General features: G+C 45.8%; 2 protein-coding genes across 13 annotated transcripts in view; one reads left to right on the top strand and one right to left on the bottom strand.

Moving 5' to 3' along the window:
- Positions 1 to 749: 749 nt before the first annotated feature.
- LRRC51 (leucine rich repeat containing 51) lies at positions 750 to 13,875 on the bottom strand. Of its 11 annotated transcripts, none has more exons than XM_077866860.1 (7): positions 13,661 to 13,863; positions 11,258 to 11,386; positions 7,553 to 7,636; positions 6,781 to 6,918; positions 2,512 to 2,717; positions 1,266 to 1,414; positions 750 to 968 (listed from the first exon to the last, which is right to left on the bottom strand). In XM_077866860.1, exons 4-7 carry the CDS (start codon positions 6,860 to 6,862, stop codon positions 827 to 829), a joined length of 579 nt encoding a protein of 192 aa, XP_077722986.1. In that variant the 5' UTR covers positions 6,863 to 6,918; positions 7,553 to 7,636; positions 11,258 to 11,386; positions 13,661 to 13,863; the 3' UTR covers positions 750 to 826. The 11 variants fall into 11 exon arrangements, with proteins under 11 accessions (XP_077722986.1, XP_077722987.1, XP_077722985.1 ...); XM_077866861.1 differs by having other exon boundaries at positions 11,249 to 11,386; positions 13,545 to 13,669; XM_077866859.1 differs by having other exon boundaries at positions 13,545 to 13,669.
- A 2-nt stretch (positions 13,876 to 13,877) lies between these two features.
- Positions 13,878 to 15,679, top strand: part of NUMA1 (nuclear mitotic apparatus protein 1) — a 75,990-nt gene continuing 74,188 nt past the window's right edge. The window contains exon 1 of one of the 2 annotated variants that reach the window (XM_077866790.1): positions 13,878 to 13,980. The gene's annotated coding sequence lies outside the window, so the exon portion shown is untranslated. Of the gene's footprint in view, positions 14,120 to 15,679 lie in introns of both variants that reach the window. The other variant, XM_077866789.1, reaches the window with a different exon arrangement.

Genomic DNA, 15,679 nt, shown 5'->3' with positions numbered 1-15,679 from the left:
TGTGCTGGTTGCAGCCCCTCTGTCCTGCCCACCACCCTATAGTACTATTTGTGGTCTGTGAGCAGTGAGATTTGGGGGAGGAGGGGCTACGTCTTCTAGGGGCACAAAGAGGAATCCAGGAGATAAGGGTACAGGGTTCCCAGGTTTTAGCTGGAACTTGGCTTGGGCTAGCCTCAGGTTGGATAAGACTGCCTGTCCCTTCTCTGGTGATGGGACTACTATCAGAGCTGAAAAAAACCTGAATCTGAGGCAGTTGTCACCGTTGGGGGCTCTGTCTCAGGTTCAGTGGAATTACCAATAAGCCCAGGGTTAGAGGGTAAAGGCAGAGAAAGGATACTTGATACAGAGCCAGCAAGCCACTGTTTTCAAGCAGAAGATTCTTTTTATCAAATGAAATCTTAGGCAGAATGCACACATATAAAACAGAGTTAGAAGTACTCAGATCTGATTGAAGTGGAAGAGGGGTTCAGAGATCACAGCCTACCATCTTCTCTGAGGCATCTCCAAGAAACTTGGCGCTCTGTGAAGCAGCTCTAACCCCAAGATACCTGAACTGCAGAGCAAAAAAAGGGCCCAGCGAGATTAGGTAAGTTTCTCAAGGCCAAGCAGTAAACCCAGGTCTCCTGCATCCCAGGCCAACAGGCCTTTCCCTCCACTGGCTCCATCTTTCAGCGAAGCAAGACTGAAGCTTCTGACAACTGCCTGAGTTGGAGGACGTTTTTACACCGCACAGATGACTTCACATCTGCTCAACTGCTCAAATCCTTTATTGTTAAACCAAACTGACCATCCTCAGGCCTTTAGGACTGGTCGGGCCCTGGGATCCTCAGAGTGCATTCTGCTTGATCCGGACCTTCTTAGGCTTGATGTTCATGTGTTTCCACACTTCAGCTGTGGCACGGTCTGCTTTGGTGACCCCACTGAAGTCGAATGTGGTGATACGGGGCAGGGTGCACAGCACATATTGCCTGTGGGGAAGACTTGGGCTGGGGGCCAGTCCCCTACCACAACCTCCTTTCCCCTCCACCAGTTGCTGCTATCTCCCCTAACTACGAGGAATGGAGGCACTGAAGTATAGTTCGGGGGAGACAGAGCTTCCCCTGACTGATAGAAATGCCTGAAGGTCTCTACTCCCTTCCCTGTCCCAGCATGGCAGAATGATGGTGTTGGATTTCTTCTTTTCCCAACTCCTTTCCTTTTTTTTTTTTTCCCCCAACTCCTTTCCCTCTGGGGAGCCCAGCTTCAGGGGCAGGCAGGGCACTTACCTATACCCCTTCTCTTCCTCTATGGGGTTCCCATGGAGTGTCAGGCTCCGGAGCCTCGGGAGGACAGCCAGCTTGTTGACCTCTCCCAGCCGCTGGATGCTGTTGCCGTGGAGATAGAGTACACTGAGGTTGAAGAAAGTTGTCAGAACCTGTTGGGGAAGGAAACCAAAAGCCTGGATAGAAAGGGCCCTGGATCTGTGCTCAGGACTGACTTGTGGGCAAAGAAAGAAGAGTTTGGGAAACAATTTGCTTTCTAGTCTATGCCACCTTCCTGCAGCCATTCTGGATAACTCTGACCTTTTCATTTAATGTTGAGGATTCAGAGGTATCACATTGACACAGAGCTGTGATCTGAGGGGCAGGAGGTGTGGGCCTGAGGCCTAGCACAGCCGCTGACTTGCCAGGTGACTGGACTCGCCTGCTTCCCCCTGTAGGTGCCCCTACACTGAAGACCTTTTTAGCAGTGGTGACCTAAGATTCTTTCACAACAGGGGACAGGGATATAGAGCATCATGCTAGGTACATAAGAGAAGCTTTCAAAAATAGTAACTAAATTGAGATAACTACAACCAACCTGGCAAGTAGTCTCCAACTCATGCTCTTGCTGCTTTTCCTCTGACAAGAATCCAGGACAAGAAAGAGCCAGTTGTGTTTAGAGCTTAAAATTTGCGTCTGAGTTCATGGCAAATAAGTGCTGTACTTTACCTACCTCTTCCACAGAAGAACTCAGGACAAGAGCTGTTATTTTATTGCAGCCTGCCACGTGCCAGTTGGCTTTCGTAATTCTCATTTAAGCCCCACAAAACCTTTATTTTTTAAAAGATTTATTTATTCAGGAGAGACAGAGAGAGGTAGAAACCCAGGCAGAGGGAGAAGCAGGCTCCCTGTGGGGAGCCTGATGTGGGACTCAAACCCTGGACCCTGGGATCGTGACGTGAGTTGAAGGCAGATGCTCAACCTCTGAGCACCCAGGGGTCACTCCATAAAACCTTTATGATGCTGGCATATGCTCCCCATTTTTCAGACAGGGAGGCTAAGATTTGAAAGGTTATTTTGCCCCAAGTCACACAGTAAGAGATCTAGGATTTGAACATACATCTGTCTGAGCCCACAGCCATGCCCTTTGCACAGCACTGTGCTGCCTCACTACTTATTTGATAATATGTGGGAAGTAGAGAGGCTGGAAGCTGGACAAGTGTCAGGCCCACCCTTGGACACTTGTGGACACTCAAGGCTGGGTACTCACAGGGTCAATGGAAGTCAGGTCGTTGAAGGACAGGTCGATCCAGGCCAGGTTCTCTGGATGCTCCAGAAGCAGTGAAACCACATGGTTGAAGTCTCTCAGGTCATTGAGGACATTGTTGTTCAGCCACAGGGACTGGGTCAGTGACTTCCCTGACTTTGAGTGCCTTAGTGGTCGTAGCCCTGACCGTGGCTCCTCGCTTGTCAGATCTGTGGGGACAAAGTGAGATGTGGGTTATCATCTTTGCTTTTCTGTCTTCAGGGTGGGAAGGGACAGAGCTGGGAGGATATATAGCCTAAGCTATAGCTGGAGGGGCTGCAGGACCATAGAGTCTCGTATGACTCTAACCACTGTAAATTCAGGACCCTGTCCCATAGGCCCCAGGAGTCTGAGTAAACTTGGACTAAGTTACTTAGTTCAAAGACTTACATCCCAAGTTCTTGGTTTGGGTCACCTGGTCTTCTCATGTCTGTCTCATTATTGGGTCCTCTATATACCACTCCTGTTGGGGGTGGGGGAGGCAAAATCACTCCCACTTTATGGAAACTAAGAACTAGAATTGTCAGGCTTGAACCAAGATGATGATAGCACAAAATCTAAGAGTATCCACTGGTAGAGCCTATAGCATTCACTTCAGTACAATAGCCTTTGATGTACTTTCTGCATTACTGCTGAGCAACTGTGTGTGCCAGATAGTGGATGTATAGTGGTAAACAAAATGAGAGATGGTCTGCGCCAAGCTCTGGATCAGTAACAGGGCAGGGATGAAGCAGATGTTTGTGCCTTGGAGGAGCTAACAGAAGCAGGATAAAAACAAACTAGCAATATGATAGCAATAGAATCATGAAGAAGGACTCCTAACTTAGTCTGGGAACTCAAGGAAGTTGAACCAGAGATGGAACTCAGTGGATTAGGAGACATTAACCAAGCAAAGGGTGGAAAGGACATTCTTGTAGCATGACACAAGCAGAGGCATAGAGGTGTGATGTATGTATGTGCTGCACGAGGGGGAGAGGCGAGAAGGAAAAACCGTAGGAGCCTTGAACGCCAGGCAGAGTATTTTGGACTTTATTCTGTAGGTGATGGGAAGCCACTGGAGGGTTTAGGCAAAGGAGATGATCCAGATCTTTCATTGCAGAAAGACCATTCTGAAGCTTTAGTGTGGAGATGGATTAAAGGGAGCGGGTGGGACTGGAAGATCAATGTGGCTCTTTTAGTCTCCAACCAAGAGATAAGAGGGAGAGAAAATCAGCCTGACTTCATGGCTGACTGGATGTAAGAGTGAAAGAATAATCAAGGGTGGTGCCCAGTTTCTTGTTTAGGGGACTGATAAGGAACTAGAAAAAGAGAAACCAAGATTGACAAGGTGAGGAGTTCAGGCTTGGCCTTGGTGTGTTCCTATAACCCAATATTAAGGTCTGAAGTTCAGGAGACGGACAAGGATCATTATCATAGAAGGTGTACAAGTCAGAGAAAATAGAGATTCCACGTGGAGATTGAGGGTAGAGAGGGACAAGGAGGAAGCGGAGTCTACTGAATAGTAATGAACAATGACAGAAGAACAGGGAGGGAGAACCACAAGAAGGTAATTTTAAAGATGCTCAGGAAGTCCATAGTTTATAGGAGTGAATTTCAGGAAGATAAGGACTGAAAAGTAATTTTGGCAACTCAAGCCCCTGCTGACCCTGAAATGACAAGGGCCTGGGGACAGAAGCTAGATTGGATGGAGTTCAAGAGTGAAGGTTAAGGAAATCTAAGCAGGTAGTGTAAACACCCCCCTCAGAAAGTTTGGCCAAGGAGGAGAGAGAATAGGGAAAACAGACGTTACAAACCATCTGTGTAGACCCCCACGCACTTTTTGACAAATGAGGTCCAGAGAGAGGATGGGCCCTGCCCCCACCAGTGACAGATCCAGAAGCAGATACCAGCTGTGGCTGAGGGGACTCTATTTTTCCACTTGCCCCTAAGCATCTCACTACTTGTCTAAAGCTGCTTCCGGAGAAGGAAGTATTTAGGATTTGCTGAACCTGGCCAGCTGTCCTTACTCCCCCTCAGCTCTTAGTGGACACTTCCTCGCTTCTATATCTACCCAAGTGTTAACTTCCTCTCCTTGGCTGCAGATCCGGCAGCATCCACCAGATGGCTCTCCACCTTAGTGCTGGAGTGAGCAGGAGCCACAGCAGGAGCCTGAGGTTGGGGGGGAGGCGGCAGGAGGGCATTGGAGCAGAGTACTCCAGCTAATGAATAAACTCCCAATCCTGCCCCCTGCCCCACCAACATGTCCTGAGAATCCCCAATGAAATGACACAGCTGAATAAAAGTTAGGGTTAAAATAAACCCACGTAGAGATTAGCATCCAGCCTGATGAGGCAGCAGCTTAGGCAATGCTACTAAGCATGGGCGATCTCCAGCTCAGAAGTAGCCACTGGTGGGATTGTGTTGCCTAAAACGTGAGGTTCCCATTGGGGCTGCCATATTGAGGGTGGAAGAGGGTATCCCATTGTTACAGGTTTGTTTCCTTCAGATTCCATGAGGAATCTGCATTGCTTGAGGATGTGTTGAAGCTTGCTTGTTCAGGCCAGGGCAGGTCTGGAAAATGGGCCACAAATATCAGTGCCCACAGAACTGGGGAGAGTTTAGCCCCAGAAAGACCTGGGAAAAAGTGATCCTGTCTTCGTATCTCTGAAGGGTTGCCATGCAACTTTTCCATGTGTCCCTAGAAGGTGGGAGTTAGTTTCATAAGAACTTCCTTGCATTATCCCTCACCCCACAGTGGAAGGGGTTGGTAAATGTGTCTCGTAGGGGACTCCCTTAATGCTATAGGCTCATGAGCAGAAGTTAGAGGATAATGGGTTGGATGTAGTTTGAAGTCCCTGTCATTTCAGAATCTAATCCATCTATTGGTTACTTTAGCAAATGGTCTATCAAGTACCCCCAGACTCTTTCCAAAAGCTCTGGGGAAACTGGCTGGCCTTTAGGGACTTGGATATGCCTCTCCTTTCCCCCTCTTTATAAGACACAGCAAGGAGCACAATGTCTGGCACACATGTATACACAAGTGCTTGCTAAATAGTAGGCGCTCAGTAAATATTCAACTCCTGAATGAAGAACAGGGCATCTTTACAGACTACGGTTTGTGCTATGGAGTTATCTGTGGTTGTAGTAGATGGTTTCTCCCTTCATTTTGAGGGTTCCACAGAGGGCAAAGCTCCATCTCCCCGCTCAGAGCTGGGAATTCCCACGGTAGGCAGGAGCCATAATTCCCTCATCTGTCATCTCAGCTTTCTTGTACAGGACCATTACAGCTAAAACCCCTATGGAACATGGACAACATCAATCAGAAGTGATGCTGTGCCCAGTAAATAAAGATCATGGTAGGTAGGTGTATGCTCCTGAGAGAACATGAGTTACCACTGTGGCTATTGCAAACCCAGTAGTATCCCAAACTCTAAGGCAGGTCTAATACCTCTTGGATAACTATTTGCCTTCTTCTTGAGCGTAAAACTAGCCATCAATTGCCTATGAGAGAAAATCAAAGCCAGATACTGGGTCTAGGATATGTGAGGACCAGCATGTGTTCTGTGAGAGCAGATGTACTGTGCATGTATAAGAAGTCAGATAGCAGAAGCCAGGGACAGAACTTCCTTGGGAAGAAACATACTCCTCTGAGAATATGACATTGCTAAGAGCCTCCCTTTGTCTTTTTCTGAAGAGTATTAGCCACTGATTTACAGACACTGAACAATAAAAATGGGAATGAGCATGGGCAGTGCTGGAACCTGCAATAAGTGTGGGTGATGACAGAGTAAACTTGGATAGGACTGGAATAAATATATTTATCAATAATTTTTTTTATTAATAAATATTTAAACTGGAAACATGCCAGTTAATAACGAGACCCTACACATTTTACCAGTCATCAGAATAGGCTTGTGTCCTCAGAAGAGATAGGGTTCTGCCTCTGTTTTCATTCATTTCTTCCTCTCTTCAGGTAAAAACAGGATAATAAAACCATTGGCTGGTTTCAATGATAGACTGGTTTCACAGTTTTCTTCTACCTGACTTTACACCTGTAGCCTGGATTGTTTTGAAGATGATCAGTTACCCCTTCCACTCCTACCACCTCCTTATTCCCTGTTCTTCCCAAAACAAAAAAAGAATCTGCAAGCATACAGGAAGACTCTCTTTAGGCTCTTAAAGACTGGTCTCTCCCTAGGGACCATACCCGGCCTGTTGCCATGGTGAGTGGAGTGCAGTACTCTATGGGCTGACCTTGGATCCCGTGGATGCTTCGGAAGGAGTAGTCAAGAGGGGGCTCTTGCACCGAAGTGTTCATATAGTCCTGTTTGCTCATAGCTCAGGCCATCATTTGTCAGATGTAAGCATTGGCCCTGGGAGTCCGGGTTCAGCCTGAGGGGACAGAGAAGGACTGGTGTTCCAGGTACAAGGGGTATCTCCAGATTCCCCTTAGGTATCTCCAGAGCCCTGCACCCTTGCTTTCTACTCTCCACTACTTCAGGTTTGCCTGGCTGTATTTCTATTTTAAGATAGTAATCACCATTCCTTGCATTTGTAGAGCACTCCTACTTCTTAGAGCACCTTTATATGCCTTAGAGCTCATGGATAGTAGTAGCACCCATTTCTACTTTCCACACAAAGAAACTAAGACCCCCAAGGTGAAAGCACCTGCCCCAAGTTAAGCCAATGAGTCAGTGTGGACTGTAATCATAGCCTCCTAAATCCTACTCTGAGGCCCTTTGTGCTACTCCATAGTAGTTACCATGGAGGCTTTCTTGGTACCTACACTCCAGTGACATCAACTGGTCTATTCTATTGCTTAACAAACCCTTGAGGGCCTGCATTGGATCTGGTGTCTGACTGCCCTTTGCAGTCTGACCCAGCTGGGGATTTTGCTACCTTCTCTGCTCAGCTTGTCTGTCAGCCCCATTTCCTTTCCATCCAAGGACCCTACTTCTTGCCACATCTGAATGTAGTCATATGTATATAAGCACATACACATAAAACCAGAGTCTCCTTCACTCACCTGTTACCAATGCCTGAAACTCCACCATTAGGGATTCATTCCTTTGGGTTCAGTGATCATTCCCTGTTAAAATGGAAATACCCCCTAAGAGGGGTGAATACAATGTTAATAATTTACAATGTAGTGTGAACTGTCTTATCAGATCCTTTCCAGTTTGTTAGCTCAAGTAAAGGAGAGAAATTTTCAAGAGATGAGGAAAGCCATGAGAATACTACTCACCTGGGAAGAAAAAAGCTGAAAACATATTTTACCAAGGGGTTTTGTATGTGACACATACAAACAAGACACATAGACTGACAAGGACATGTCCTGGTTAACCTCCCCTTCCTCACTTCATCCACCGCCGTCACCTTCTTTGCTCACTACTTCACCTGCTTTCCAAAAGGATTTGAGGTAGTTTACAGTAAGATTCATAAAGCAGGATGATTTATAGAACGGAGCTGTCCAACTGAAATATAATGAACACTGCAAATGCAAGCCACACATATAATTTTTTCACGTATGCAATTTAAAATTTTCTAGTAGCCACACAAAGAAAAGTCAAAAGAAGGGTTAAAAGCTTAATATATTTTATTTAACCGAATATATTCAAAATAACATTCAACATATAATTGCTATTAATAACAGATACTTTACACATCCCAATTTGGACAAGGTGCCTGTCAAGTGTTCAACAGCTACAGGTGACTAGTGGCTACTGAGACTGGACAGGACAGATGATGTAGGAAATGGAAATATGAAAGAGAAAGATCAGAAGGCAGATTAAAGGAAGAGAAAGAGATGGAATTAGGAACTGGCCTATGTTATCTCCAAAATTCCTGGCATCCAAAGTAAAAAGGGAAACCTTAGGATATGCAGTTCTCGTCATTTGATTAAAAGAAGCAAACAGAAAAAAAAAAAAAAAAAAAGCAAACAGATTGTATGCAGAAAATGAAATCCACACATTTTCTTAAAATGAAATTCTCTTAAAAACCATGGACCTGATAGTTTATAATTGATCCTAAGCTAAATACAGTTCAAGTAAATTCCTTTTTGGGTGATTTAACAGGTATAGAGGAATGGAAAGTGAATGTCTTCCTCTCAAAAAGCAGCAGTCTCATCTGAGCTTTGAGGAAATGCTGCCCTAAGTCACTTCGCAGCTGAATTCTCTGTCAAATCGGGACTGACCTGGTGGGGCACAGACTGTTGAAGGAGACCTGCATCTCTTAGGTGTCAAATCTACAGACAGACAACAAAGAACAAAGGCTTTTCCAGAAATAGAGGAACTTGGCTTGTGTTCTCACCTAGATAGAGAAGCCCATTCCACCAGAGCACAAACAACAGCTTTTATATGTTGCAGTGAGATTAGATACTCTGAGTCCTGAGTTGGGACCCCAGAGTTCCACACTACTGGACAAGGATTTCATTATTTTTTATTTTTTAAAAAATATTTTATTTATTTATTCATGAGAGAGAGAGAGAGGCAGAGACACAGGCAGAGGGAGAAGCAGGCTTCATGCTGGGAGCCTGATGTGGGACTCCATCTCGGCTGGACATGGACTTTCGATTAAAATATTTAAGGGCAGGGATCCCTGGGTGGCGCAGCGGTTTGGCGCCTGCCTTTGGTTCAGGGTGCGATCCTGGAGACCCGGGATCGAATCCCACGTCGGGCTCCCGGTGCATGGAGCCTGCTTCTCCCTCTGCCTATGTCTCTGCCTCTCTCTCTCTCTCTCTGTGACTATCATAAATAAATAAAATTTAAAAAAAAATATTTAAGGGCAGAGTTTTACCCTTAGTTTCCTTGACCATCAGAGAACCTAACTCAGTGCAATTCCTAACTTCTGACTTTGTGTCACACCAGCTCCTGATGTTTTTTTCTGAGTTGGTATTAAAAATGGAGCCCCCAGTAGTTAGATAAATTTGCCAGCTGGAAAGGGTTATTATTATTCTCCATTTAAATAGTAGCCCAGGCTGTGAGCTAGCACTGTCTTATTCATCATCTGACACAGAACCTGGCTTACAATAGGCACTCAAGAAATGTCTGTGGGAGGAATGAATGAGAAACGGCCAAATACAAGGATTTCTGTTTTGCTAGTGTTGATGGTAAGCTGCTCATTCTAACAATTGGCTCCCAGGTTCAGTTATTTCAGTCCACACCTCATTCACAGTAAGAAAATTCAATTCTGTAAACATTTATGGAGTGCCCATTGCCCTGTGCCTGACCAGAAGGAATGAAGCCAAGATAACAAATAATAGAACCGTGTCTGTCATGAGCACAGAAGTCTGCTAGGTTTCCATTGTGGCAAACCAGCCTGCATCCAGTTCTAAGAAATAGCTGCCTACTTAGTGAATATTCTCATGATTTCAATACTCAGGCCTAGTATACCCTCTCTGATGAAGCCCATCTTTCCAGATAAAATTGATCAATGTGTCCTGTAGCAGATTGATTGCCTTGATTATTCCTATTCATGGTCTCCCTTGTATCATCTCTTCTGCCCTAGAACTCTGTAGTTCTATCCATTCTGATGCTGAGCTCAGCCATGTGACTTGCTTTGGGCAATGGGACGTTGGTAAACCTGAAGCAAACAGAAAGTTTAAAGACAGGGCTTGCCCTCTTGCTCTTTGCTTGTGCCAAGAGAAAATGACTACCCTACTGGAGGGATGGGAGAGACATGCGCAGGCGAGCTATGTGCAGAGAGCTAGTGTTTCCAGTTGAGGCCATCCCAGCCTAGCCAATAGCCAGCCTACACCAAGTCAAGTTCAGGATAATTACAGGTGCCTGCAGATACATAAATGAGCCCAGCCATGACCAGAAGAAAGATGGCTGACTTATAGACTTGGAAGCAATAATGATTGTTTTAAGTCACTATGGTTTTGGATGGTTTATTACATTGCAATAGCTAACTGATACATGCCCCCACTGTACTTTGAACAAAATTTCATCACAGACCATTTCCTCATCTGTAAAATGGAGACAAACCTCTCTTGAGAGTTATTGTATGTCTTGCAGTAGGTGCTAATATTAATACACTGAAGCAGCTGTATTCTCATACTCATTTCTTTTTTCTTTCCTTTTTTTTTTTTTTAAAGATTTATTTATTTGAGAGAGAGAGAGAGAAAGCACAAGTGAATGTGGGGAGGGGCAGAGGGAAAGAATATCAAGCAGAATCCCCATTGAGTGGGGAGGCTGACCCAGGTTTCAATCCCATGACCCCGAGATCATAACCTGAGCTGAAATCAAGAGTTGTTTGCTTTAACCAACTGAGCTACCAGGCACCTCCCACTCCTTTTTTAAAAGTAGGCTCCATGCCCAGTGTGGGGCTTGAACTCATGACCCTGAGATCAAGAACTGCATGCTCTACTGACTGAGCCAGCTAGGTGCCCCTGTACTCATTTCTTTTTTTTTTTTTTTTTAATTTATTTTTTATTGGTGTTCAATTTACTAACATACAGAATAACCCCCAGTGCCCGTCACCCATTCACTCCCACCCCCCGCCCTCCTCCCCTTCTACCACCCCTAGTTCGTTTCTCATTTCTTTATAAACTACTTCCTATTCTTTCCCTGTAAGCTTGAGGCCAGGGTCAGAAGTCAGACTTCTTTCTCTCTTCCCACCATTACTCTGCACTGAGCCTGGCAAAGAATGATCTTCACTAAAGGCTTGATGAACAAATGGATAATGGAAAAAAGAAGAAATGAATAGTGTCTTCAGGTGTCACCTGCTCTACCTGGCTGCTGCTGGGCAGATCTGGATTGCTTTGCTCACTTCAGTGGCTGTGTTTTTGGAGTCAGCCTTTTCCAGCTGCTGTTCTGCCTCATGACCAGTCAGATCCCAGTGCCTTCTTCATCTGTCCAAGCTGATTGACGAACAAAAAGTTTATAGGCATATTTGTCTTGTTTTGGAATTTTTCTTTTCCAAATTGGAAAGATGTTTTACTGTTTTTTTTTTTTTTAAATTATAAGAGTTAACACAATAGCTGAACAAAGTCAAACAACATAGTGGAATACATTAAATAGAAACTAAAAGTCTGAGTCTCTATCTCACCAAGAACAATCATGATTAACATTTGGGAATATAACCTCAGAAGGATATATACAAAATTGTGTATATCTTTAAATGAACACATAATGTCTTTGTAAATGTATTTTTAAAATTCTACTTTATATGGGGGAATCCCTGGGTGGCTCAGTGGTTTAGCACCTGCCTTCGGCCCAGGGCATGATCCTGGGGTCCTGGGATCCAGTCCCACGTCAGGCTCCCTGCATGGAGCCTGCTTCTCCCTCTGCCTGTGTCTCTGCCTCTCTCTCTCTCTCTGTCTCTCATGAATAAATAAAATCTTAAAAATAAATAAATAAATTCTACTTTATAACTGGGATAACTGACATGAAATATGGTTGCCATTGTAGTGTTAGCTAAGAATGTATTTTTAAAAATTTTTGTACTCTTTTAAAAAAATATTTTTAAAGATTATGTGACAGAATGAGTGAGGGTGGGGGCAGAAGGAGAGGGAGGAGATTCCCCAGTGAGCAGAGAGCCAGACACAGGGCTCAATCCCAGAACCCTGAGATTATGACCTAAACTGAAGGCAAATGCTTAACTGAGCCACTCAGGTGCCCCTACTCACCCTTTTTAAATAGAATTCATATGTATCCTACTTTATTTTTTAATTATTTTTAAAAGATTTTATTTATTTATTCATGAGATACACACAGAGAGAGAGAGGCAGAGACACAGGCAGAGGGAGAAGCAGGCTCCATGCAGGAAGCCGGATGCGGAACTCCATCCCGGGACCCAGGGATCATGCCCTGAGCCGAAGGCAGATGCTAAACCACTGAGCCACTCAGCTGTCCCTGTACCCTACTTTACTTACTTACTTTAGCCAATCCAGGGTGGTAAAAATTTGTTTGCAGTTTTTGGAGATTACTAACAATTAGAATTTGATTTGTCGTTAGCTATCTCTTCCCTCTCTCAGGTAAGTAGCAACATGATGGCACAGGAAGCTTTGAGAAATAATCAGATGAGATCTAATAGGAGACTGAATGGCCTGGCCTAGAGAGGGCTTCTGTTTATGGGCTACAGGTGGAAGAAAAAGAATGTCACATGTCGGCCACATAATCTAGTGTATTCTGGGAGGTTATATTTTCAGATGCCACAAGGAAGCCCAAGATACAAACTAGCTCATGCCCTGGGGCAGTTTACTCCTTGGAACAAATCTTAAAGCTAGACAGGTTGTACACTCAAGCTAGTGACTTAGATTGAAATTGGTGACCTGGGGTCTAGTCCTAAATTGTCACTGATTTGGTGTGTGGCCTTGGGTAAGTCGCTTTCCTCTTTGGATTTCAGTGTTCCAATTTGTAAAATGGGGAGAAATATCCTTGACTCACAAAACTCCAAAGAGAGACTGAAGATGAAGGTGCTGGGTAAGGTGCCAAATGTAATCTGTCATGAAGACTGTAAAAGGAATCAAATGCTAACCATAGAGCTTTGAGAAGCAGACCACAGAGTTGTAGGGAGAAGAGGGAATTTAGGGACAGGACCCCAAATGAGTGTGTGTGGGCAGATGCTCCTGACTCTGAGGAAGAGGCTGTACCCTGGGACCTTGCTGCTTGTAAAGGAAAGAGACAGTGCAAGCCCCATACGTCTGCAGTGTGAAGGCCTGTGATTTAGTCTAATTTTACTCCCATGTCTTGAAGGGTCTCAGTTCATCAGAGGAAAACCCAACCATTTTCTGAGGGCGTTTCAGAATTCCCTCCGTCAGGGATTTGAGGCATCTGTATTAGGGGGGTCTCAGGTTTGTGATACGGATGTTCTTAAGCGCCCCCAGGTCTGTACGGGTATGTATCTCGTTGCCCTTCCCTCCCCTCCCTCGGTCTATTCCATATGGATGTTGTGTCTTGTTCGTTGTCAAAGGGGGGTAAGGGATGTGTGCGGGGGGGAGGGGTTCTCAGGTCCCCGAGAAAGAAAATTCCTTAATCTCTCTTAGAACGAATTTCCTGTGTTCCCGCCTGACTCACCCGCAGTTGTTTTCCCTCCAGCCTCGGCGTCCCACTACCTCAGGCTTACTCAGCGTCAACTCCATAGTAACTACCTCGACCCGGCGACCCGCCGTAAGCGCTGCCGCGATACCTACCGGGAGCTGTAGTTCGCCAGGGGCGGGGCTCCAAAGCCGCGGGACGTGCTGGGGCTTGTAGTTTTCTTTGCTCTCAAGTCCAGGCCGGGGTCCGGAAATAGTGACACCCCCTTCTCTCTTCCCAGTGGTCCTCACACTTCCTTTTCCCGGGTCCTCAAGCGTGCCCTTGCGTGAAACTCCAGCCGACTGGGGCCAATCAGAGGGTGGCGCGAGGGGGCGGGGCCATGGTTTAAACTAATTGTGCGCTCACAGCGCTGGCGCGAGCCCGCGGCAAAAACGATCCCGTGGAAGCGTGAGGCGGAGCGGGAGCGCGCGGCCAGGTAACCGGCGCGGGCCCGCGGCTGGCGTTCGGTCTGGGCACCCGCAGGGATGCCCGGGCCTAAAGGGGGTGCTGGAGAGGCGGGTGCGAGCGGAAGGCCTCCTTCATAACCTACTCTGACTGGGGAGAATCTATTGGGGGTAAGGTTTGTGAGGAGGGGGGCATGTCCGGGGGGAGGTGCCGGCGTGCCTGAGGGGGGAGGGTCTGTTTGGGGGCGTGTCGGTGGAATTCTGTCTACGACCGGGGGGGGGGGGGGTGCGAGTAGTGCGTGTTCCTGAAAGGCTTGTGACCCAGAGGTCCCAGGGCAGTCTCCGCCTATTATTGTTAACAATAGTAGTAGTAATACTAGTAGTAAACATTTTCCGAGCACCGACTACGTTTCAGACACTCCCTTTACGTGGATCGTTTAAAAATATATTCCTGATTGTCCTATTATCCTTTATTACAGACGGGGAAGCGGAAGTATTTTATAATGCTTACTTGGCCAGGATTACATAGCTAGTGCATGGTTGTCTTCAATAAGGAGTAGAGGGTAAGGGGCTATGTGGGGGTGCGCCTCGTCTTGGACGAGACACCTATTTTGAGCCTCACTTCTCATACATAAACAACGAACTTAACCTGCCTTACCTTATTTCTTGGGGTTGTTCTGAGGGTCAAATCAGGTAAGTTGTTTCATGGAAGCATCTTGAAATGCACAAATCTGTGACTGTAAGTGACTTTGTGAAGGTTGTGGGTGGGAAAGAGCCTAACTGGCTTGATGCTGCCTCTTCTGGGTGCCCTCTCTTGCTTACCCGGCCCGCCCGGAAGTGCTTCTCACTTGGTATTGGAAGAGTGTCTGCATGTCTGTCCTTCTAGGTGGAGACAGTGTCTTTTGTCCCCGTATCCTGATGCCTAGGCAGGTGTGAGTGAAGCCTGCCTTGGCCATTAACATACACTTTGAAATGAGCTTTAATGTTCCGAAAGGAAATAAATAGCCTGGCCTTCCCATCTTCATTTAGTGGCTTTTGAACCTCTGTATGCTATCTTTTTGCCTGGAATGGCACTGCCTTCTAAAAATGTGATATTTACTTGCTTTAATCCATGTTTCCCTCTCTTGGTTTGTTGCCTGGTCCTGTATTCCCAAAGTTCTGGAATGACAAGTGCGGTACTTTGTGGTGGTCAGAAACCTTGGTGGTAAAGGAATTGGGTTACCTTGTGGAGATCTTTACTGCTATGAACATTTGGAAATCCAGAGGGAATATTCTTTCCATCAGTAGGGATGCATGTATGTGTTCCCTCCCTCTCTGTTCCTGTATGGTTCTCCTGTAGAAGAAGAAGCACATACTCCTCTGTAAAAGCTTCCAAAGTACTCTTTTCTTGGCCTAAGTTCAAGTAAATGACTAATTGTAATGCCTGGTTCTTTTTTTTTTTTTTTTAAGATTTTATTTATTTATGAGAGAGAGACGCAGAGACACAGGCAGAGGGAGAAGCAGGCTCCATGCAGGGAGCCTGACGTGGGACTCGATCCTAGGTCTCCAGGATCACAGCCTGGGCTGAAGGCGGCGCTAAACCGCTGAGCCACCCGGCTGCCCTGTACTGCCTGATTCTTCATCTAATGCCAAAACTATACTCCCCCAAAGCTAGAAGATCTTACCTGAAAGCTCATATGAAAAACACTTCTATTTAGAATGTTCTTTTTTATTTATGGAATATTAAAGTGA

Source organism: Canis aureus, chromosome 23, assembly GCF_053574225.1.
Source record: "Canis aureus isolate CA01 chromosome 23, VMU_Caureus_v.1.0, whole genome shotgun sequence".
NCBI classification, from domain to species: Eukaryota; Metazoa; Chordata; class Mammalia; order Carnivora; family Canidae; genus Canis; species Canis aureus.
This window is presented reverse-complemented; position numbering and strand designations above follow the sequence as displayed.